This window comes from Cygnus olor, chromosome 25 (assembly GCF_009769625.2).
Source record: "Cygnus olor isolate bCygOlo1 chromosome 25, bCygOlo1.pri.v2, whole genome shotgun sequence".
Taxonomy (NCBI): domain Eukaryota; kingdom Metazoa; phylum Chordata; class Aves; order Anseriformes; family Anatidae; genus Cygnus; species Cygnus olor.
In genome coordinates this window covers 5,900,531-5,923,226 of record NC_049193.1, presented here as the reverse complement: position 1 = coordinate 5,923,226, position 22,696 = coordinate 5,900,531, and the positions used below count along the sequence as shown (strand labels likewise).

Genomic DNA, 22,696 nt, shown 5'->3' with positions numbered 1-22,696 from the left:
GACGGGGGGCGGATTTGGGGGCTCTTTTTCCCCGTACCATACACACACACGCACACCCGCCGGGCCCGCGCACCCGGCCTGGGCGGGCAGGGCCGAGGAGGCGGTGGGGAACGGGGCGGGCCGGGGGCCGGGCCCCGGGCGGCGGGAAGGGCTCAGGGCATGGCCGAGGTGCTGGCGTTCCGGGTGCCCGAGGGGAGCGCCCACACGCTGCTGGTCTGGGGGCTGGAGCCGGCGCCGGGCCTGGAGGTGAGGCCGGGCCTGGGGCTGGGGCGCGGGGCCGGGACCGGGACCCCCACGGGTCCCCCCGGGTCCCCCCGGGGCTGGGGAGCGGGGTCGGGACCCCCCGGGCCCCCTCCCGGGGCTGGGGAGCGGGGTCGGGACCCCGTAGAGGCCACTCCCTACCCAGACCTAAGGCCCCAGTCCCCCCCATCAGCACTTGGCCACTTCTCCCATCACCTTCCCTGTGTGCTAATATAGTTTTTAACACCACCACCACCCTTCTTTTTTATTTTTTTAAATCCTATTTTAATTTCCTTGAGGCACTCAGGGCAACCACAAGTAGGGTGGCAGGCTGCCACAGGGTGATTTCTGCCCCTGTGGTCTGAAGAGCAAAACTTAAGAGACCAAAACGTCCAAGAGCTGAAACAAAATCCCTTTAGCCTGCAAAATATTGTGCTAGTGTTTAACTGAAAGTTTCAGCAAAACAGCATGGCCACATAAAGCAGGATGGAAGAGGGTAAGAAGCAGTCAGGGCTGAGGATAACTCGGGGGGCTGGAAACACCACGTCTGTCTGCTCTCCGCCTGGGTCAGAGGCTGGAAGATGCTGTTCGTGAGACGTCAGGGTCAGGGGTCCCGTCAGGCTGAGCTTGTTTTTATGGGGAAAGCCTCATCTCCTCGTCTCCAGTCTTGCTGCTCGTTCCAGGGTTCATTGCCATTATACAGAAGGAACAGTAATTAAACATTCCTTGTTTTCTAGGTAATTAGGTCTTGTGAGTGGTCCTGTCTCTGTCAGGGTTGCTTGTTCCCTGGAGTACCAGCGGATGTTCTTCAAAAGACCCTTTTTTTCTCATTTTTCCTCAGCATTCCCTGTTTTCAGTGTTTTCAAAATTTGGGCTGCTGTACTCCGTGCGAGCACACAGAAACGCTGCCGTAGCAGGGCCTGGGTATTACGCTATCATCAAGTTTTACTCAGACAGAGATGCCAGCAGAGCCCAGCGTGCGTGCAATGGGCAAAGGCTGTTTCAGAAATCTCCCTTGAAGGTAAGCAAGGCCGCAGATGAGCCACTTGCAGCACTCAGCACTGCAACTTCCAACAGTAGGGTAGAATCACAGGAAATATTTGTTGGCCTCAGTGATGTTCCCTGTGCCTCTCATCAAAAGTTGGCTAACTTTTTGCTGCATGCCTTGCAGTGGTGACATCACCCGCCACTGGCTCCCAGGTAGCACTTAAGGAGTAAAATGCCAGCATCCCTCTGTTTGCGCACCCTGTTCCTGGGTAACCAATATTTCATACACATCAGATATATTTGTGCTGTTAGGAAATAGGTAACGTATGTATATCTCTCCTGGAGCCGTCAATGGTGTGTCCACAGTGGAAATCTTGCAAGCAAAGCCTTGCTAACCACGTTTCCTCTTTCCTGGACAGGTTTGTGTTTGCACCAAGCAGAAGGGACTTCAGCAACAAGTCCTTGCTCTCAACAGCAACAAGTGCCAGGAATTGGCCAACCACTACCTTGGCTTTAATGGCTGGTCCAGTCGTATTATCACAGTAAGGGGCCCTTTATATTCATTCACCATCTTTCCCCTCTTTCTCTTTCCATCCCCTATTCTGAATTAGAGCCGTTGGTAGAATAAACAGAATTGTCCTCAAATCAGCAAATAATGAAGACAGCTACAGGAGCTGCAGTTTGGGTTTTGCGGTTTTTCTGAAAGCTTAGGGAGAAAAGGTTGCTGTGGGTGAGGGCATTGGCTGAGCTTCTGTTTATACAAATGGGGGCATCAGGTTTTCATGCAAGTGTGATTAAGTGTGATTAAAGTAGTGCCAGGGCTTGTCTTCATGTGCTGAAAGTGTGTGAGTTGTCCGAGACTCCAGAAGATAGGGACTATGAGCCATTTCTAAAATAGGGTCAAAACAGTAAGCATCCCTGTTCTGCCTCTACCATGTGCTACCTTGGAGTCACGCGCTGCAGAGAAGGTCTGTGCTATGCAAGCAAAGGCCTAAGTGGTCACAATACCCCTTCCTATTTAATCTTAACTAATTATTTGTGGTCTTCCTAACAGCTGCAGAATGTATCTGGCTTTGATGACGAGAATGGGGACCTGGGAAAGACATTACAGAAGCGATCTGTGAAATACCTGGGTGCTGTGGAAGTGACACTGCCCAACCATGGGGTACACACCAGAGGAGTTGGCCTCGGCGAGGCAGACATTGAAAAAAGTGAAGGTACGTTTTGCATGCAGATGAAAGTTTCTTCTAGCACCTTTCACAGACACTGGGCAGTCTTGTTTCCACCGTTTGTGGATCTGATGTAGTATATGAATTTAGCTGGAGACAAGGATCTGTGCAGGGACTTGTGCACTGCTGTGCTGTACAGCAAGGGATCCTGAGCATGCCTCTTCCCTCCCTGTGTCATGCCAGGAACACTTACCTCCCCTGTAGGTTCTCATCCTCTCACCTGTAAGGCTATTCATTCCCCACCACGATCACTCCTGATGTAACCGTACCATATGATTCTTAAGAAATTTTGTGTCTGTGACGCAGCTCTGATGCCAGCTGGGCTCCCCGTTGCCAGCTGCCCTGGGCAGGATCCTGACCCAGGGCTGAGGACTGTGTGCTGCTTCGGGTTGACCCATGAAGGCTTTGTGAAGGTGCTGCCACACAGCCAACAACTCCCAAAATAAAAGCAGCTTTCTTACCAGATCCATAAAGCTGTGTTTGGTTACATTTGCTAGTGTGATACAGCTGGTGTGCTTCATATGCCGATTGTCATCTTAATAACATGCTGTTTGTTTGGTATAGATCCTCTTGAGTTTGTCACAGCCACAAGAAGAGTTCAGAAACTCGCAGTTGGGAAAGCTTTGTCTAGCGCCTTTCAGAAGATACTCCTCGTAGTTTTAGGTAAGGCCTATTTTTGTATTAAACACTGGGATGCTTAAACTAATGATATGACTTCCGTGATAATTGATATGAATTCTCAGGATTCACTGTATGGAGGGTCTCAGAAAGAATCAAACTTGTGTTGTGGTCTTCGCTGATGTAACAATGAGGAGTAGTGTCACCATATAAGCTATGTGAGTGAAAGGAAAACCTGGCGAGGAGCTGGATTTTTTTATGATAAAGACACTGAAACTGTTTCAAAAAATGCAAATGCTTGAAGTATAAACCCTGGCTTTATACTTAAGCCAGGGTTTAAGGTAGAGCTTATTAGCACAGTACGTGTGCATGGTGAATGGCGATGTGAAGAATTTCTAGTTCCAGGGGTAATGTGAACTGAATTACAGAGCTTTGCACACTCCTGACCTGGTTCCAAGCCAGTCAGGTGCTATCAATGGTCCCTGCCCCACTGTTGTGTTCAGTGCTGCATCTTTGGGCCTGCTGTCTCCTTTGAGTTTTTTTAATTATAGAAGCTGGCTCTGTGCCTATACAGAAACTGCTAGATCTGCTGCTTCTGGATTCCAGGTCTTGTGCTTTCTGAGCTTTTAAATAACATCTGTTTATGTGGTATCTGAGTACTTTAGTCTGTAATGCATTCAACTTCAGGACAGACTCTCATGTAATCAGGTCAGTGCCACTATCCTCACTTCACAGAGAGGGGACTTTGTCAGTAAACACCATCTCGTGCTGTGGTACTGACACAGCAAACCATTTGAGCAGGAACTTAAATTCTGGTGAATTCAGCAGGATTTAAATAATCTGCCAGCTTCCTCCCCTGGATTCTTTAAGGTATTCCTTAGAAAGGTGAGTCTCTGTATTTAGGTGTTTTGCAGTGCTTCCTGCCTTCCGGTCCATCACATACACAGAGACCGGTAATTAACATGCTCCATCTTCTCCACAGATTTCTGCTTCCTTACTTTCAGTTTCCACTCCATTTAGTCAGAGCCTTTCCGTTTTTTGCAGAGTAGACAGGCAGGCAAGCCAGAGAAAGAAGCAGTTCTGCAGATCCACACAGCATTACACAATGCAGTAACTAGCACTCTTTTCCTCTGTACCTCATAATTAACGTGACAAACCCTTCAGCTCTTTCCTTCCTCAACTCTCAGAACTGCAGCCCTCCTGGAAGTGGCACCGCCCAATCCTGCTTACACTGAAGCTTGCTTGACAGTAGAAAGAAGATCAAACCCTTTATTTCTGAGTCCAGGCATGGCAGCAGGAATAAGAAGCTCTGTCCACATCTGTAGTAACGCTGCAGCCCACAAGCACTTCTTAAACCATTACTGAGAGATTAATTTTTCAAAGTAAAATGGTTATATTACTTAAGAAAATAAATTAGAGCCCCACATTATGCTAAGGGACAATAAAATGACTTGTTCCTTACACACTCATTCAGACCAGCCAACCACTCAGAAAGCATTATGAAGTAGAATTGTCCCATTTGGAGCTGAGGGTAGGTTTATTGTCATTACGCACACTAAGCATATCTCTGGCTGTTTATTTTGTGTGCTTGTTTCAGAGAACGGTAAAGTGGCTGTGGAGTACAACCACACTCAAGAGGAGCCCACAGACTCCTTAACAGAAGAGGAACTGAAGGGGCTTGTTCAGGTAAGACCAGCAGATGTTTAGCTTTTGCATAGTATCTGTATGGTACATCTAGAGGTCAGAGATACAGCTATCAACTATTACAACCGTTCACATCCTCTTTTTATGCAATTACCTCGTTCAAATTTCAGAAAGTAATCACATCTGGGAATTGTACAGGACACTAAGGTTTTAAAACTCTTACTTTCCTGGGCAACTCTGTATAGAAATGCACGTATATTTTAGACAGCACGGGAATCATATAGTCACAGAATGTTAGGGATTGGAGGGACCTTGAAAGATCATCTAGTCCAGTCCCCCTGTTGGAGCAGGAAAGTGAGCAGTTAGGCTACAGGACCGTTAAAGTGCATGTTGATAGGTCTGACACATGACAGTGCAAAAGCCTGCTTTTCATAGAATCTGTGAAAGTGAAAATCCCAGTAAAGTTACAGTAGGTTAGATCAAATGATTTTTTAATAAGTTCTTTAATAAATAAAACTGCCCATCTAGAAATCTGCTTTGTGAACTTATCTTTACCCCAGAGAAAGATAGCTAAAAGCTTTGGTGAAATCCTTGCAGGTAATTGTGGGATCTGTTAGCATGCACCAAACAAAAATACCCAGGTACAACAGTAAAACTCTTATAATCATGCACAGTGAGATGAGTTCTGAATGCCAGCTTTTTCATACAACCAGTCCAGAGCAGATTTTTATCTCCCTTCATTTGAAAAATGCTATTTACCAGGGATGGTTGGTGCTCTTTTGAAGCAAGCATCAGTCTCATATGATGCATCAGCAACACACACAGCACAGTGTCAAACTGCAGTTTGCATGAAGTGTCTAATTAGCCTTGTGACACATTGCTCCATTTGATGACACTGAGTCACCTAGTGTCCACAGGCAGAACTGTCTTCCTTTCTTACTGAAAAGTAGCTAAAATATGAGGTATTTTTGTGTGTGAAGTAACTAATGTCTACCCCATTTGTTTTTTCAGTTGAGATGATTAAATTTCTGTAATTTTGTTCTCTCTCTGCATTTTCCTCTGTACTGCCTCTTCTATCTGACTTCTTTTAAACCCACAGAGAAATGTCCTAACATGCAGTGACCATAAAAGAAGTGTGCAGAGAAAACCTGCTGCTTCCCTAACCCCTGTTTGAACAAGAGTCATCCCTCACTTCCACAGCCACCTCACTCCCCTGGTGGTGGTGTGGGGGAGTTAATTCATCTCTCTCTCTGCAAGGCACCTACCAGGCTGATGAGGCTAGCTTACAGACAGAAATTTGGAAGGACTTGCCTGGGAGGAGAGCTTCTGGGTGTCCTTTTTGGTTCATTTTCTTGTGATGCTGCTCAGTATTTCCAAAACAGAAATGTTCCTGAATTTGTAAATTCTATGGAGGCCATCTTTTATACATGGTAAAAATACACTGTGTTTCTAGGTGCAGACAGAAGAAGCAAAAATTTGTAGAGAAAGAAATTTACTCTTGGATTTCTCTCCCCAGGTCAATGAATTGCCCTTGGAACAGTTTGACCTCGAAGAAGAACTTTTTTCTGATCTGAGTTTTGATGATGAGTTCCCTAGCTGGGAGATGCCATCTAATTAGTGCAGGTCTCTCTTCAGATCATTTCCAAAAGGTCTGTAGCGTTTGATTAGGAATGAAAGTCTAAAGCTGTGCAATGACGTATGCCTCATCTCCAATGTTTTATTTTTCTCCAAATACAGAACAACAAAAGAAATGGGCAATAAACCTACTGGTGCTAAAATAAGCCCCAAAATGTATGCTATTTCTGGAGAGGAAGTGATTTCCTGTCAGCTTATCCAGGTCAGCTATATCTGGAAGCCAGCTTACCTACATGGTTATTATTTAGACAGCATAACAGATGTGCATAGCACTTACAGAAAAATAAAATGGACAAAACCTTGCTGCAAGAGCCTGCAGCTCAGGTGAGCTCTGATCTGCAGGAGAAAGTCAGAGGCAGGGAGAGATGTCTTACCAGCAGGAGTAGCTCTGGTACTTACACATGTGTGCACAGGCACAGAAAAAAAATACTTCTCTAGGTGAAATTTTGCTTAAAGAGATAAGCCTAAGTCCTGTGTTGATGTATTGAACCAAGCAGTTGGGACATTATTACAATTTAAAGCAGATTCTTTTTAACTTAGAACACATGTTTTTTATTAAATTGAGAAAAATCTTATTTTGTATTTCTGTTCATGTGATACGTGAATTTTTGAGGCAGCATATTCAGTGGGAAGGTACATTGAGCTCCCAAGATCACAAGGGCAGGTGGTGGGAGAGGGAATGCGTATTTGATAACAAACCCCTGCTCAGAATTTTTGCCGTCTGTCTGTGGTAAAAAGACAACTGAAGAATGGGAAAGCTCAGGGAAGACCCATGAAAATGACTGTAGGACTGGAGTACAAATGTTGAAATGAGAAGAGTGTGGCATATTTATTTAACAAAAAAAAAAAAAAAGGTGATTTAATCCAGGACTCTGCGGCTCTGCAAGGAGAAGACACCTGATACCAGTTTTTTAACCTGGAAGGCAAAGGTGAAACAAGATCCAGTGGCTGGGAGCTGAATTTAGAAAAATTGAAATGGGAAGTAAGATGCAACATTTTACAAGTGGAAATAATTAAGCATGAGAGCAGACCTCGGAGGGATGTGGTAAAACCTCCATCATGGCAAGTTCTCAGGAGATCATATTTATAAAATGAAACACTGGCTGCAAATTACCCAGCTTCCTCTTTCTTATTATTCACATTGGAAATACTTGTTGCTGATGTGAAATTAAAGCCCCATTGCTCTGTTTCCTATCAGCATGTTTAATAACTCATCTTTTGAGTGGAAGCAGTGGGAGCCTCATGGAAGGGCCCCCTCCCTGTGCAGGCGTGCTGTGGTGGTGGGGTCAGCCTTCCTCACGGGAATGCCAGATACACAGGAAAATCTCTCAACATGCTCCTTTTTAGGGGCAGGACATCCCACAGCAAGGAAAAAAAAAAGCAACATCCAAATTAACCAAAACCTCCACTGTGAGCCGTGAGGTGAAGCGAGGCCTGCGCAGGCCCCAGACCTGTGGCCCGGTTGCCCGGCGACCCCAGCTGGGCCTGCGGCAGCGCCATGGGCCTGCCGCGGCCCCGCTGCCCACTCCTCCTCCTGGCACTGCTGCTGGCGGCAGCCCCGGGCCAGGAGCAGCCCAGGGGCTTCTGCCCGGCCTCCTGCCGCTGCAACCGGCGGATGCTGAACTGCAGCTGGGCCTCCCTGGCTGGGGTGCCCCGGGCCGCCCACCGCTGGGCCTTCTCCATCCTGTGAGTACCGTGGGGCAGGGCTGGAAGCGCTGCTCCCCCACGTCCAGGCCAGACCCCTCCGTCGTCCCTTCCTCGGTGTTTTAGCACCTGCTGACCCCTGCCTGGTAGAGAGCTAAGGCAGGGCGTCAGCTGAAATCCACCCACCTAGACCCTGTACTGGCCTCGCCACAGGGGACACCCAACAGAGGGCCAGCTGCAGGTGTTGGTGGTTTCCAGGGGTTTGTGTGGAAATTTAAAGGGGTGAAGCTGGGCTATGCAGTTTGAGTCTCCAGGCCAACTCTGTTCTACCTTAGCAGCCAAATTTGCAGGAGAGCGGGTTTTCCAGTTGCATATCTAGCCCTCCAAGGACCCCTCTGTCTTCCAAAGAAGCAGTGAGGTTTATGGAATGGAAAAGATGACTTTATACATAATGTTATAAAAGTCTTGACTGAAGTCCCCGAGAATTGTGCTACGGGGAAGGAGCAGCTCTGACACAGGGCACAGGGCGTGTTTGCAAGTTGCCATTTTGCAGACCTTTTATATACAGCACACTAGTAATGATAGTGATGGGCCAACCATTTTTTTGCAGAGATTTCACTGGCAACTCTATTTCTTCCACTGAAAAGCAAGTGTGGAGGGAATACCCATGGGCTGAGTACTTGTAAGTATTCTCTAGCATTTTAAATGTCAGGGGTTCAGATATTTTCAATCCAGGCAGTCTGTTTTTTGAGCCAAAAGTATGAAGACCACAAGCACCCACGCAAACAATTTCCATGTAAATTCAAAGCTGAGCTGCTCACCAACGAGGGGCATGAAGCCCCTGTGCTTCCTGGAATGGCAAGAAATGCTGTGAGCTGTGACCCTCATGGGAAAGTCTAATGGTCTCCATCCCATGGGACCATCCCTGTGCCTATTTAATCAATGATCACATTACAATTAGCTTCAGCAGCTCAGGAGAAAGTGCCTGTTCCTCAGATGTGTGGTAGTGACCCTTGTAGTGACTCAAAGAGGTCTTTTAGTATAGCTATTGCAGGATATTTTCCCCTGAAAATACTATTTCCTCCTAGTGTAGCAGTAAATGTCTGTTTGTCTCATTCCAGAGTTCTCCAGGACAATGATCTGAGGGCAGTGAAGAGGCATTCGCTGGAGGGTTTGCTCCTGCTGAAGCACCTGTATGTACCGGTTCTGCCCTCTTCCTGGCAGGCAGAAAGGCCCAGACCAGCACACTGCTGGAGAAGACAGTGGCTCACCTTCCCATTGGGCCCATTGTTCTTCCCACCCCACGGAAGTGTGCTTTACTCCTCCCATTTCAGGCAACATTCACAGCAAAACAGGGTGTCTTGGTGCTGCAACAGTGGCCAGTGGGATGATGCACATGAAGATGTGGTGCAGCTTTCATTTCCCCAAACCCAACAAAGATGAGGAGGCTGCTCCCCTTTCCCACAGGACTTTGGTTGACTTGTAGACAACCTCAATGTAACCATGGCCTCCCACAGCCTGGGAGATTGCCTCTGACTTTTCTTAACTGAGGACCAATTTTTTACGGGTGACAGTCACCTAGAACAAGGCAAAACCCATATATGCCTTGTTTCTGCTAAGCTTTGGATGGAAAGATATTTGCTGCAGTGAAGACAGAACCCCATATTGTTGATCACTCTTGGGATGGTCTCTCTATTTGCTTACTGTATTCCTGAAATTCCCCTGGCTGCCTATGTCCCTTCCTGTGCTGAAATCCCAGATAGACTGAGGTTGGGAGGTCTCTGCTACAGCCTCCTGCTCAGAGTAGGGCTAACCTCAAAGGTTGCTCGAGGCTGTATCCAGCTGAGTCCCCTCTCTTCTTGGAGGAGAAACAAATGTGAATCTAAGACCACACAATGTCACATGAATTTGCAACAAGTACTCTCACACTGTCTGGAAGGGAGCAGTGAAGTACTAGGTTTTGTTCTCCTTAAAGTTCAGTTTTTTACATATTTTGGGTTTGCCTGTATGGTACATGCAAAGGAAGAGTGAGAAAAGAGCAGCAAAATCTTGCCCTGTTCTCTGATTTTCACTTGGCCACTGTCATCTTCTCTTTTCTCATCCCCAGACTGCTTAGAAAAGGCTAAAAGCCAGAAATAAATCCACCATAGAGGCTCAGAGCATTAGTGCCCAGAGCCCACATTTCCTGAGCCTTACAGGAGATGTGGGTACATTCAGTTCTCAATACAAGTCTCATCTTGAATTAAAAATTTCTACTGGTGTGAAAAAGTTGACAGCAACTGAAGCCCCCTGGCTTGGAGTTGGCTCATGATGGTCATGTTTTGGGCCCCACTTGTCTGACTGTTACTAGAATAGCTGAAATGAGAGACATGTCCCAAAAAAATCTCTGTTGCTCACATCTGTAGATCATTGCAACTATCTCAGCTCCACTGCCATCTGCATTTGTAGTGTCATTTATAGAGTGTGGCCTTTACATGCTAGCATTTTTCTCACAAAAAGGGAGGTTTTGTATTTTCTAGTACTTACATTGGCCTGGAAGGAGGCATATACTGGGTGGTCTTGGCCTTTCTGGAGCAGCTCCTGCAGTGAGGCAGCCCCAGGGCTGCATCTAGGCCTTGTCTCAGTGCTGGGGAATGAGTGGAAAACTAGGTAGTGTCCCTCCCTGTGTGTTCTTAGCAGGTACCGATGCCCCACATCTTAGAAAAGAAGGATCCAAAAACTTAAAAGCAGAAAGCATGTTCTGCAGGATGTGGTTTACAGGCTAAATCAGTCAGGTTGGGAACAAACAGGCTTCCAGCCACATTCCCTTTCCACAAGGCTGTAAACTGAACTCTCCAAAACACTTCTGAGATTGCATGTGCCAAGACCTTCCTCCCACCTGCTCCGGCTGCCCCACTGCAGGGCTCTTGCTGGAGCTGCCTCCTCAGAGGTCCATGTCCCACAGACAAGAGCTGCAGTTGCTTGCTGATGCTCTTCCTCAACATTCTTCAGCAGTGAGGCCATGTCCTACAGAAGAAACCTTGTGCATTCATCTCCTCTAATTTTAGACGCTTAATAATTGCCTAGGATTAAGCTAATTGTTCAGGCTCTCATTCCCCATGGAGAGGAACAAGCACTTCCCATTCACCCAGATGATCTTAGGAACCTCTCTGAGGCAGGGATGAATCACTCCCCAGAAGTATTTCTCTCTCGCTGTTTACTGCAGAACAAGCCTGGGCAGCTGATTCAGGCTGAGACGATGAACCTTTTCATTTCTAAAGCTAGGCCAGGTGAATCCCACAGCAGCCAAGTCTCTGCACACATCTCACAGCAGAGCTGTGCAGGAAAGTGGAGTTTTGGTTAACCCTTCATTGTGCCATTTCCAAACTTCCATGTTTCTGATTTTGCATCTTTAGGAGGATATAACTGTTTAACAAATTGCATTGTAGGAGGGAGGGATTAAGAGAAAAGCAACCATTTGTTGTCACACATGTACTTACCAGGCCATCTCTGAGCCCTAGAAGAGTGTTCAGACACTCTTTTTTCTGTCTCCAGCAAGCAAAGCCCAGATGGCACCCCAGGAAGGCAGGTTGAATCTGTGTAGCACATCCAGAGGGTCACATATTGCTGTGGTCCATGCAAATACTTCCTCAGCTGCTAAACTGTGCCTGTCTAAAGATTATTTTCTGTTATCAAAGGGGAAAAATCAAGTCCTGAAATAATTCTTGTGGGATCAAAGCTAGAAAAAAATTGCTGAGACGAAAGCCACATCCAGTCATGAGGGTTATCACAGGTTACACACCACTGCAAGCTAGTATCAGATATAAACACTGTGAAATCAGAGCCATGTGACATATATGCTGCCAGTGTCAAAGCAAGGGAAAGTGAATACAACAGTGCAAATGTAATCAACATTTCATGTTCTAATTTTAACAGGGATTTATCCTGCAATAAAATCCTGTCGATTGAAGAGCATGCTTTTGAGCCACTTCCTTTCTTGCAGCTTATGTGAGTTGTAAAAATTTCTTTCTAGTGTATTTGCTGAAGTCTGTTGGCATTCATAACCCTTTATGTGCTAGAAAATGTTCCTTTTATTTTTAAAATAATGTCTAAACTTCTTCTGCATAAAGACTAGATGAGCTAGAGCTAGAGAGATCAATGCAGATGGCTGGATGACCCACAACAGGATGAGAGATCAGTGTGGTTGTCCAAATGCAGCCATAATAGGAGCCATTTCTTGAAGGTTTACTGTATCTTGGAACACAAATAGATTAAGCACATGTGCAGTTCATTTCCTCTCCTTGACAGGTTAAAAGAATGAGAAAGTGGCAGTTTCCTCCCTATTCTACCTTGGATTTGCATATTTCCTACAAATCAATACTGCTCCACTCCAGCTTCCTGGAGGACAGAACAGATTCATTTCTGCAATCTTCTTTTCCTCCAGAAACCTCCGTGGAAATCTCATCATGCAGATCCAGAATGGCGCTTTCCAGGCATGGCATGGGATGCAGTTTTTACAGAATCTGTAAGTATAATGAGGTCTGAAGGTAGGTGGAGTGGGTCTCTGCAGTGACAGTGGAAAGAGCAGATTTGCTGTCTGTAAAGAGCTGAATCCTGCTTTAGATGTTATCCAGGGTCCACCAGGAGTCTGCATCCCGAAGGCCACTTTTTCTGGCCTGCTCCTCTTCTCTGGGGCTTCCTCAAACCAACACTGGGTTCAAACAGCTGTGGAGGGAGCCCAGGGAGATGGATAAGTAGGAAATACTGGTGGGAAGGGAGAAGAGGCAGGGAAATGAGGGGTCTGGGATGAGACCTGGATTTCTAGTCAGAAATTTCACTTTGCGTATTTGCATTTAAAAATAAAGGTGCTCAAAAACATCCACAAAAGGGGTGGGGTTTTTGTTCTTTTGGTGTCTAAGAAAACATGGCTTAACCCCTAGACAGTTCTGTCAAGAAGCCCTTCCAAGGATAGGATCACTGTTTCCATATGGACCCAAAGGAAGCTGGGGCATTTTGCCCACCAAGGGTTCATATACATAAAGAAAAGGCCACAGTCTCCCTGCTCTCCTGAAAACAGCAGTACTTCTCACGTGATATACCAAATAAGGCAGGAGAAGAAATGATGAATAGCAATTCCCATAGGGCTAGGCCGCAGCTTTGGCTGGCTGGGTGCAATAACAGAGTAAAAGTTTATGGACACTGGAAATGTAAGAAAATATGGAAAGTAAAAGTCCAAAATAACATCAAAGTCCCAGTCGAGGGAAGCAAAGAGAAGGCGTGAGCTGAAGAGGAAAGAAAGAGATGTTGTATTTTCCAGAAGAAACACTTCTGGGCCTTTTGCTCTTTTAGCTGGAGATAATCAGGACCTGCTGTATTGTGTGAATCAGCCCATCAGCATCTGTTCCTGTCTGTTGCCTTCATCCCAGGCCCTTCCTCACACACGTAGTACTGAGCCAATTTTTTATCTTCAGGCTGAAATTTCCTATGTTTGTTCTCCACTTGAAAGGAAATTCTTTGGGGAGGTTTGAGTAAAAGTTGTTCAGCCAAATCCACATCTGCCATCCATAAAAGCGGGCTGGATCCTTATCAACCATAAACCTCTTTACACCACTCAGACCGTATAGAAGAGCCTGGAAAGGGGATTTCAGTATAATTCAGCATCAGATCCAATACACACAACTCTCTTTGGGCCTCTCTGATATTTAAAAGGTAGAAATTTGAAGTCTGGCAAAGAGTAAAAAAACCCTGATCACAGAAATGCTTTGCAATGATCTAGTGGAAATTCACTTTGATTTAGCTGTGTTTATACAGCTCAAGAACCACTGGGATTTTTTCTCTATAGTAAGTGTTTTAACCATTTCCCAATTCTCCAGTGCCTACTGCACAGTCGAGCTTGGTTTTACAGACTTCTGGGTCTCTGTACGTTAGAGGACATGGGACGTACGGACATGCTTTCCGCATGTGCCCTTGCACACACAGCTCACGTCCTTCCCATCACCCAGTCACAGTGGCTTGTTTTTTGCAGGATCCTAAGCCATAACCCCCTGTCTGCTATCAATGACACATCCTTCTTTGAGCTGCCTTCAGTCAAATATCTGTAAGTATTGACTCATTTTTATCAGATTAATATAGATCTTTGTCTCTCCTGAGTGCCCTGCTGTCAGGAAAGCAGAGATCTGGTAGATAATCTTTTCTCCCAGCCTTACTCTGCTAGAGGCACAAATAACTGGCACCAGCAGAGCCAGGCAAAGGCCAAGCAGTTCTGGTCTGTCCCCAGCACAGACCCAGATGCAAAGTAACCAAGGAGCTGGGACACAAACTGGAAAAGATGAAACACCAGCCAGGCCTGGGGCTGTGGAGTGCCCTGAAGGGTCTGGGAATGCCCCCACACCTGCCTGTGTGCTGAGCAGCTCCCGGTAACCAGGACAGTCGTGCCAGCAGTCCTGGGCTCCTGCCCACCCCATGTCCTGAGCCTGCTGCCTTGACACAGCTCAGGGCAGGTGATGCTCTGTGTTGATCACGATTCACACCATCCTATGGCTGTTACTCATATTTCCATGACTCTTCAGGGAGGAAAGCGCCCGTGCTTTTTGCAGAGGTCCTTCCTGCTCACAGCCCCGGTATCTCACAGATACCCTTAGCTTTCTGCTCAGCACATTTTCTCCTTTCACTGGTATAATCTCTCTTTCCAAGGTCAAACATCATCTTGGGCAAGAAGAGTTTTCCTTCAAGCAAGGGAGAAGGACTGGATTCGCACTCGGGACAGCAGTAGGAGGGCTTTGAGATGGGGAATCTTTTCTGTTTGCATCAGGCTCCCCTGAGATCTGCAGGACCCCCTCCCGCTTCAGGCTCTATGACTGGGAGCATGTCAAAGCAGAAAAGCAATGGGGTTTTGAATTACTTCTGTCTGATTAGCAGAAGTGGATCCCCCTGAGAACACCACACTCATCAGGGACCTGGGCTTGTTCTCAGAACAGAGTTTCCATAAAGTGGCTTAAAAATTTAATGTGTTTTTTCAAATCCTTTCAGAGACCTGGGTGCAACACAAGTGACTCAGCTGACATTGCTCACACTCCTCCTGACAACAGTCCACTTGGAAAAGCTGTGAGTATGCAGAGACTTGGTCCCAGCTGCCAGCAGACTGCAATTGCTGAAATAAGGGGTCTGAATGGGAGACAAATCAGCTTACTGTTAAATCAGAACACTCCCACCTTCTACACACACACACACACACACACACACACAAGCCTAAGGTTTGGTGTTTACTTTTGAGAACTCCCAAACTCACCTGCTAAGTATCAGAATTTCACTATTTAGGTGACATGTTCCAGGTTTTTCAAAGGGAAGTTTTAAGTCAAGGTGGGGTGTGTTTCTGTTTCAAATTGCATTTTGGGATTGGTTCCATTTTCAAAGGTAAAATGAACATTTTGATCGGAGAAACCTATCAAAACCTCACTTAGAAATCTGGAGCACATATTTGTCCAGTGGGATTTGAGGTTTGGGGGGAAGTTTTCCAGAGCTGTAGAAGAAATCCAAGCAAAACTGAGCACTATCTGTTTGTTACCTGAGCTAGACTCATAGATATGGATTGAGAAGCTGGGATTTTCTCCAGTAACCTCTTATCTTTAGCAAACTGCCCAGTGATACAGCCTGCTGCCTCTGCCAGGAGAAACACACCACTGAAACCCCATGCAGGACCATCCAGTTCCACTGCGAGGATCTGTGCACCACCAGCACTCCCCAGTGCGGTAGGTTTGCCCATGATTTATGCTACTGTTGATGTAGGCTTGCCAAATCTGCTCTAGCTTTAGAAGATGCTGTAGCAAGGCCCCATTTTGTGGGTTCCCAGCCTGTGCTGGCCACCCCGATGGCAGCAGCCCAGCTTGGTGATTCCTGGCCAGTCCCAGGGACACTAAAACGGGGTGGCTGCTGTGTGGCTCACTGAGCACAGCTCAAGGAGTTTCATCTAAGCAAGGCCTTTAATCAGCCCACAGGCGAGTGCAGGCAGCTCAGGTGAGACCTGGGAGACCTCAGACTGTGCTCCCTGAGCCACAGGCACAAAAATTTCCCTTTTCAGAACAATACTTGGAAAAAAACAAGGGTTGAAAAGTTACTGGCGATTACACATATCTTTTGTGTCAAATACTATCTTGAGAAGAAATAGCGTGCAGGGCTAAACAAACACATGAGCTTCCAATCCACACAGCGCATCTAGCCAAGTAAATCATGTGTGCCCAGTACTATTCCCAAGCGCTGGAAGGCACATAAACCCCCCAGGTTTTCCCTGAAAACCTTCTGAGCCTTTCCAGTGGCACCATACCTTGGCTAGTCACAGCTCAGCAGTGACAGCAGTGCCAGACACAGCATTGGCATGGCCAAAGGGTCCTGTAGAGTTCCGATCACGCTGGCTGGGTGGGACATGCTGAGCTGGACCTCAAACCCACCACCCGTGCTGGGAGCCCCAGGAACCATAACCGAGCATGGGTGCCCCTAGGCAGGCTCTGCTGAAACCTCCTGTAATTCGTGGTGTGCTGGAGGGGGGCCAGGACACTCAGGCTCCAAAAACTGCTTGGGTGACCTGAGAAAATTGCTAGATATGTCTGCCCTCTGTAGAAGAGGGAGCAGTAACTCGGATCTCCTTTGCCGGGCACTATGTGAACACCAGGCATTATTGTCTTGCTAGTCTGTGCAGAGTGAGCACTGCCCTGCTCAATCTTTGCACAGGGTAAATATCATCCTACTCAAAGCAGAGACAAGCTAGACTTCTGCAAATAGATACAGCAACGTTTCCAAGGTCCCCAGGTAACTCATTTTCTAACTGGATATGGACAAGTGAGCCTAACCTCATTGCACATCTAGGGAAAACAGGCCGCTTAATCCATTTAGGGCTAGACACCCAAAGATGCTCATGTGTCCAATTTCCTATCAGTTTAACAGGAAGAAAGGGTGAAATACCTTTGTGATCTGTAAATATTCTTGACCATGTCACCCTGCCTCTAGCATTAAGCTATCTGCAAAGCAGGATTAGAGATAAGGTTGTGTTTGCAGCCTCAGTGTAGGACTCTTGAAAAGACTTATGCTAGCTGCAGACTCAGCATGTTCCCTTTGCATGCCAGGGCAGGCACTCTCCTGGACTTTTTGCATCACTCTGGGTCAAATGTCCACATCTTCCACTTCTTCTAGGCCTGGTTGAAGGGAACTGCATCCATCCGCAGAGAATCAGCTCTCCATTGTCAGGGACTTGCTCTGACTGCAGCCCCATCACTACTTTGGGGAGCTGGACAATAACCCAGAGGCACTTTAATGTGAAATATCCCAGGCTTTCCTGCCTGCAGGGAGAAGTGCTAGTTGGGATAACTGAGCAGGGACAAACACCGTGCCTTTGGGTATTCTGCTTTCCAGGCTCACTCCTAGTTAAAAAGCTTTACGGTGACTTTAGCAACTCAACGCTGACTCGTATCAAGCTATGGGAAACTCTCCCACAGAAAACCCATTCCCCCAGGATGTTTCACACTGATCCAAACAGAGCCCTGGGAGACACCAGAAAAAACATCTATCTGTTCTGCCCCGATGAGATAATCTGATTGATTTAACAAGACTTTTCCCATCTGTAGCACTTCCACCATTCAGTTCACACACTCCTTTGTCTTAAAGACAAGCTCCTGCTGTTCAGGGTAAACCTTTGACCCTGCATTTTGGCAGAAAGTTTCTCGTGACGCAGGAGTCGCTGATCTGCTCTCTTGGTGTTCAGCAGCTCACACAGATTCTCTGGCAGAGGCGCAAGCAGAAATAATGAAAGCAGTTCAATCCAGAAAACTGACCGCCAGCACGGTGTTAAGCCTCAAGCCCAAGGAGCCTTCATTTGGAGACCAAGAAACCGCAACGCTTGCAGTTGTCCTGCGCCCAGCTGGCACTGATGGTGATCTCAGTAACCCGAATGATCACATTTCCAGAACAAACTCATATTCCCCTCAGCACCTCTCCAGGCAGGAAGGCAAAAACAGTAAGGAGCTGATGCTGCACAGCATTCAGCACATGGACTGGACCAGCGAAAGTGATAAGAGAAAACTCTATTTCCTAGCGAAAGCACTAGTGGCTGAGCTCAAGAAGAAGCTGCACATGGTTAAAAGTGTCGTGACTGTGGAAAACACCATCTCACACCTGCCGACACCTGCCATGTATGAGATCCCAGAGCAAGAGACAGCCTCAGGCTGGGTGCAAAAGCTGCGTGACTTAGGTTTGAACCATGCACCATTAAGCCCATGGGAAGTAGCTGGGAGGTTAAACCCTACTGACAACATCTCTGTCCTCAGACAACACAAAAGATCCATACTTCCTTCAGAACATTCCCTTTCACTCTCCCCAGCCGAGGCCTCTCATTTGTCGGGGTCTTTTGAGATGCAAAATTACCCCAATGCTGTGGAACAGACCAAGAAAACTCATGATATGGGGGATGTGGAGGATGCAGAAGATGTAAAGGAAACACCATCTCCAAGGCAGGGCTATGTCTGGGCTTACAAAAAGCACAAGCACAAGGATAGCCCATGTCTGAATAAAAATAATCAGCTTTTCTACAATGTGTTTTATGATGTGAATCCAGAAGGAGAGCCCACACCAACAAAAAGTAAAGGAGAACAGAGAGAAAACATGAAACAACCTTTTTCCTCTAACCTGTCAGTTAACAACAGTCGCCCTGCTGCAAGCAGCATGCTGGAGAACATGGCTGAAAATGAGGGCTCCTCTGTGGGTGAGCATTTCCTGGGCACCCATCAGAGCACAGAACCACACTGGAAGCATCCAAAGGAAGGATTTGATTCCCTCATTAAACGAAGAAGCTCAGACAGCCCGGACAACACGCTGGTTCAAGGAGACTTCTTTGAAATCAAGGCCAAGCATCACCTACGCTTGCTGGTCCCAGACAAAGCCCTGCGAACGTTCATCGCCCAGGTGGCGCGAGCCCTGAGGATGGACTGCAGCCTGCCTGATGTCCAGCTGTCCTGTGCAAAGATGGTCTCAAAGACAGGGCTGCTCGTAAAGCTGCTCAGCAAGAGGCCAGCTGAGCAGGGAGCCTCCTCTCGCACGGGCTGGTGTCTCCTGCAAGGGAACATCTCCATCGGCACGGCCCAGGCTGGTGCAGCAGGCAGGAAACTCGCAGGGAAGGTAGGGCAGATGCGGGGTATTGCTGGATGTAATCCTTCTGGGCAGTGGGGAATGGGAGGAGTAACAGTCTCTCCCTCCTCGATTTTCTCTCCTTTTGTCCTAGTGGAAAGCAGAGCACAGCTCCAGCAAGAAGCTGCTGTTGGCGATATCGGTGTCTCTCATCATCACGATTAATCTCACGGTGATTTGTCTCATCGAGGTGAGCAGATAACTCATGAGCTGGCAGTCAAGCCTTGCAGCCGGAGCACGTGGGCTGGGGTGGTGCCTCCCTGCACAGCCTGTGAGAGCCAGGGTGCCAACGTGGGCATTTGTGGGCATCCTGGATGGCGCAGGGGGTGTTTTCCCACACCGTACAGCTCGGGGGGCGTCCTGGCATCCTTCACGACCTGTCCAGATCTCAGCTCTGAGCTTTGCTTTCTCAGCTCCTTTGGGGGGGCTCCCTGTCATCGCAGCCTCTCCCATCAGCCCCTCCCTGAGTTTTATGCCACAGCCCCTGCCCTGCGCCACCCTGGCCCTATAGAATCTCCCACCAGGCTCTTGTCCTGACCCTGCCCTGCTCTCCTGCGGGTGCTGATTGCTTCCAGCCACGCAGTGATTCCCATGCTTCCTTCACTCTTGCCAAAACCAAGTACTTGCGCAAGGTGCAATTGCCCTGCGTGGGTCAGAGCAGCGCCAGGGACAGACAGAGGCGAAGGCCCAGCGTGACTGCAGGTATCAGCCTCCATCACGGGCGCTTCTCCCTGGAAAAAGCTTTTATTTCTTTAAAAGCCTACCTACACGTTTAAGGTCGGCTTTAAACAGAAGGGCAGTACCCTGCAAAGCACTGCACAGATAAGAAAGGCAGACATAAACATTTCTGAGATTAGGAGAGCTCTGGGAGTTCAGGTCATTCCTAAGGCAGAGAGCGGGGAGGCAGGAAGGGAGGATGGGCTCTGGCTAAAAAATGTGGCTGCTGGCACAGGCTTGCACATGTATATAACACGCTTGGTTTAAGGAACAACCTTTTGGCCTCCCCTTGTTTTGCAGAGTGTGATGAGAAAATCCTGATGTTACGAGTCTCTCTCTCTCTCTCTCTCCTTGACCAGGTTTGCTCCCAAAAACCTGCAGCTGCTTCCCAACCGCAAACCACGAGTAAATCACGACCAAGATGGTAATTACTCCCTCGTCCGTGCCACTGCTGTGCCGCAAACAGTCCTTTCTCTGAACAGCACCTAACCCCAGGGCCCCCAGCACGCAGGCACTGGTTACAGAAGGCTCACCAGCCGAGTGGATGCGTTGAAAACATACCGTTTTTTAGGAGACCCAGAAAAGGGACCCCGAAGCGTGAGTAATCAGCACAGCTGTACGCTCAGCTCTCAGCCAGCACCTCCGCAGACACCCAGGCAGCACGAGGCAGCACGCTGATGCTTCGCCCTGGCTGTGGGTTTGTTGGACCGGGGCTCCTGCCAGGCCCCGTGTCCCCGTGGCTCACCCAGCCCCAGCCTGACCGAGCTGCCCGGTCACGATCCCACCTCACTGCTCGGCATGATGGCAGCGCTGCCCTATTGCCCCCTGCCCCTCTCCCTGCAGAGTTGCTCCTGTGCTCTCTAGATGCCGTCACATCCTAAACCGGAACGTCCCTGGGTGCTCTCTGGGGCTCTAAAGGTCAGCCAAAACTTCGCCTTATGTGGGGAGAGGCTCCTGCCCCGGCGGGGCTGCAGGGCCAGGTGAAGTCTGGAGAGATGATGCACACAAGCCTTTCTCCTCCCGCTTCCTTCCACGCACTGGATCCGGACGTTTTGCGCACTGTAAATGCCAGTTGCCCGACTCTACGTGCTGCCATGACCAGCTTCCTTCACTTTTTATCCTCTTTTCCTTTTTTTCAGGTTCTTTCAGAAACTCCTGCCGCTTAGATGGCGCAAGAACAAGCGTGACGTTGGAGAGCAGGTAAGGGCCGAGACTGGTTGAGGTGTGCCCCTCTGCCTGCTGGCTGCCCACCGTACAGAAACGTTCCCTTCCCTGGTGCTTCCCAGGGCTCTCACGTGTCAGATCGGAGAAGAACCAAACCCCAGTGGCTTATAGACCTGTACAAACCTCTTGACGACCAACTTAAGAAGGCCATAATTGAGCTGTATGATGAAGAGTCCTCCGAGGAGGAGATTTTTGGCAAGTCTGCGCTAAAGTAAGCGGGGACGGTGCCTGCCTCTGTTTCTTGCTCTGGTGCAGAGCTGCTACGCTTCCCTTCGCTGCCTTGCCGTTATTTCAGCAGGACGTCCGCGGCATCCGAGAAGGGCTGCGATCTCGCGGAAATGCAACTGCCTGGAGACCCGACGCCTCCGCCCTGCAACCCCGCTGCGCCCCAAAACACCCTCTCCGCCCAGGAGGACGCGCCGGGAGGCCACACGCCGGGGGTGCCCCCGAGCCCGGCCCGGCTGGACAGGAGCAGCGGGGCTGCGAGGGACGGGGAGCCCTCGTAGGGCTCCGGCGGCTGCAGCGGTGCGGCACCGGGCACCGAGAGCCGCCCTCCGCGCAGGGGCACGCGGCCGGCCCCGCTGCCAGGCGGTGCGAGGCCGCTGCGGCCTCTTTGGCGGCAGCGAGCAGGAGGCCGGGCGCAGGGAGCCTCCGCGTGTCGGGGGTGTACAAAGTCGTCGCGTGCGTTCCAGGAAGGACTCGGGGGGGTTGGAATTAAAAGGATTTGTTACTGAAACGTGCGGGTTGTGAGCCATGTGAGCCTCCTGGGGGCGGACGGCGGGTGGCTGCGTGTGTGTGCGGCAGGGCTGTGTGCACACGCGTGTGTAGCGGTGACGGGGGGGGGCCACAAACACGCCACGGAGAGGCGCAGACCTCCCCCCGGCCCTGCAACGTGCGCCTCCATGCGTGTGCCTGGGCCTCTGTGCACGTGCGCGTGCAGGGGGCCTGTGGTGCTTGTGGGAAGGCGTGGGGGGGCAGCGCGGGTACGTGTGTGGGTGTGTGCCTGTGTCTGGGTGTGTGCCGTGGGGGGGTGTGGGGTGCGCGTACGTGTGTGTATGTGTGTACATGTGTGTGTGCGTGTGTACATGTGTGTGCGTGTGTACATGTGTGTGCACGTGTGTACACATGTACGTGTGTGTACATATGTGTGCATGTGTGTACTTTGTGTACGTGTGTATGTGTGTGTATGTGTGTGTATGTGTGTACATGTGTACGTGTGTATGCCTATGTGTGTACTTCTGTGTACATGTGTATGTGTGTACTTGTGTGTACGTGTGCGCTTGTGTGTATGTCTGTGTACACGCGTACGTGTGTGTACGTGTGTACGTGTGTACGTGTGTACGTGTGTATATGTGTGTGTACATGCGTGTACGTGTGTACATGTGTGTGTACGTGTGTGTACATGTGTGTACGTATGTACATGTCTGTGCTTGTGTGTTTAAGTGTGTGTACACGTGTACGTGTGTACATGTATGTGTGTACGTGTGTACGTGTACGTGTGTACATGTGTGTGTACATCCGTGTGTACGTGTGTCTGTCCATGTGCGCACGCCCTTGCACACACACGTGTGCCCATACGCACGTGCCCGCGCGGCTGCCGTGTGCCCGCG

At 48.7% G+C, this 22,696-nt stretch overlaps 2 protein-coding genes across 5 annotated transcripts; both read left to right on the top strand.

The window, feature by feature from the left end:
• Positions 1 to 73: 73 nt before the first annotated feature.
• RDM1 (RAD52 motif containing 1) lies at positions 74 to 6,926 on the top strand. Its single transcript, XM_040536483.1, has 7 exons — positions 74 to 246; positions 1,082 to 1,261; positions 1,647 to 1,769; positions 2,282 to 2,444; positions 3,021 to 3,119; positions 4,672 to 4,760; positions 6,235 to 6,926. The coding sequence occupies exons 1-7, from the start codon at positions 160 to 162 to the stop codon at positions 6,334 to 6,336; spliced, it is 843 nt and encodes a 280-aa protein (XP_040392417.1). The 5' UTR covers positions 74 to 159; the 3' UTR covers positions 6,337 to 6,926.
• On the top strand, positions 6,349 to 21,822 carry LRRC37B (leucine rich repeat containing 37B). 4 transcript variants are annotated; one of them, XM_040536480.1, is made up of 14 exons: positions 7,070 to 8,039; positions 8,608 to 8,679; positions 9,119 to 9,190; positions 11,913 to 11,984; positions 12,421 to 12,501; positions 14,002 to 14,073; positions 15,006 to 15,080; positions 15,606 to 15,724; positions 17,731 to 19,136; positions 19,240 to 19,335; positions 20,222 to 20,286; positions 21,002 to 21,062; positions 21,149 to 21,297; positions 21,382 to 21,822. In XM_040536480.1, the coding sequence occupies exons 1-14, from the start codon at positions 7,852 to 7,854 to the stop codon at positions 21,590 to 21,592; spliced, it is 2,739 nt and encodes a 912-aa protein (XP_040392414.1). In that variant the 5' UTR covers positions 7,070 to 7,851; the 3' UTR covers positions 21,593 to 21,822. The 4 variants fall into 4 exon arrangements, with proteins under 4 accessions (XP_040392416.1, XP_040392414.1, XP_040392415.1 ...); XM_040536481.1 differs by having other exon boundaries at positions 17,728 to 19,136; positions 21,385 to 21,822; XM_040536479.1 differs by having other exon boundaries at positions 17,728 to 19,136.
• Positions 21,823 to 22,696: the final 874 nt, after the last annotated feature.

Coding starts and splice junctions, on each gene's coding strand:
- RDM1 (XM_040536483.1), top strand. CDS start 160: ATGGCCGAGGTGCTGGCGTTCCGGGTGCCCGAGGGGAGCGCCCACACG. Junction 2,445..3,020: donor AGACATTGAAAAAAGTGAAG/GTACGTTTTGCA, acceptor TGTTTGGTATAG/ATCCTCTTGAGTTTGTCACA. Junction 3,120..4,671: donor GATACTCCTCGTAGTTTTAG/GTAAGGCCTATT, acceptor TGCTTGTTTCAG/AGAACGGTAAAGTGGCTGTG.
- LRRC37B (XM_040536479.1), top strand. CDS start 7,852: ATGGGCCTGCCGCGGCCCCGCTGCCCACTCCTCCTCCTGGCACTGCTG. Junction 12,502..14,001: donor ATGCAGTTTTTACAGAATCT/GTAAGTATAATG, acceptor TGTTTTTTGCAG/GATCCTAAGCCATAACCCCC. Junction 21,063..21,148: donor AGCGTGACGTTGGAGAGCAG/GTAAGGGCCGAG, acceptor GGTGCTTCCCAG/GGCTCTCACGTGTCAGATCG.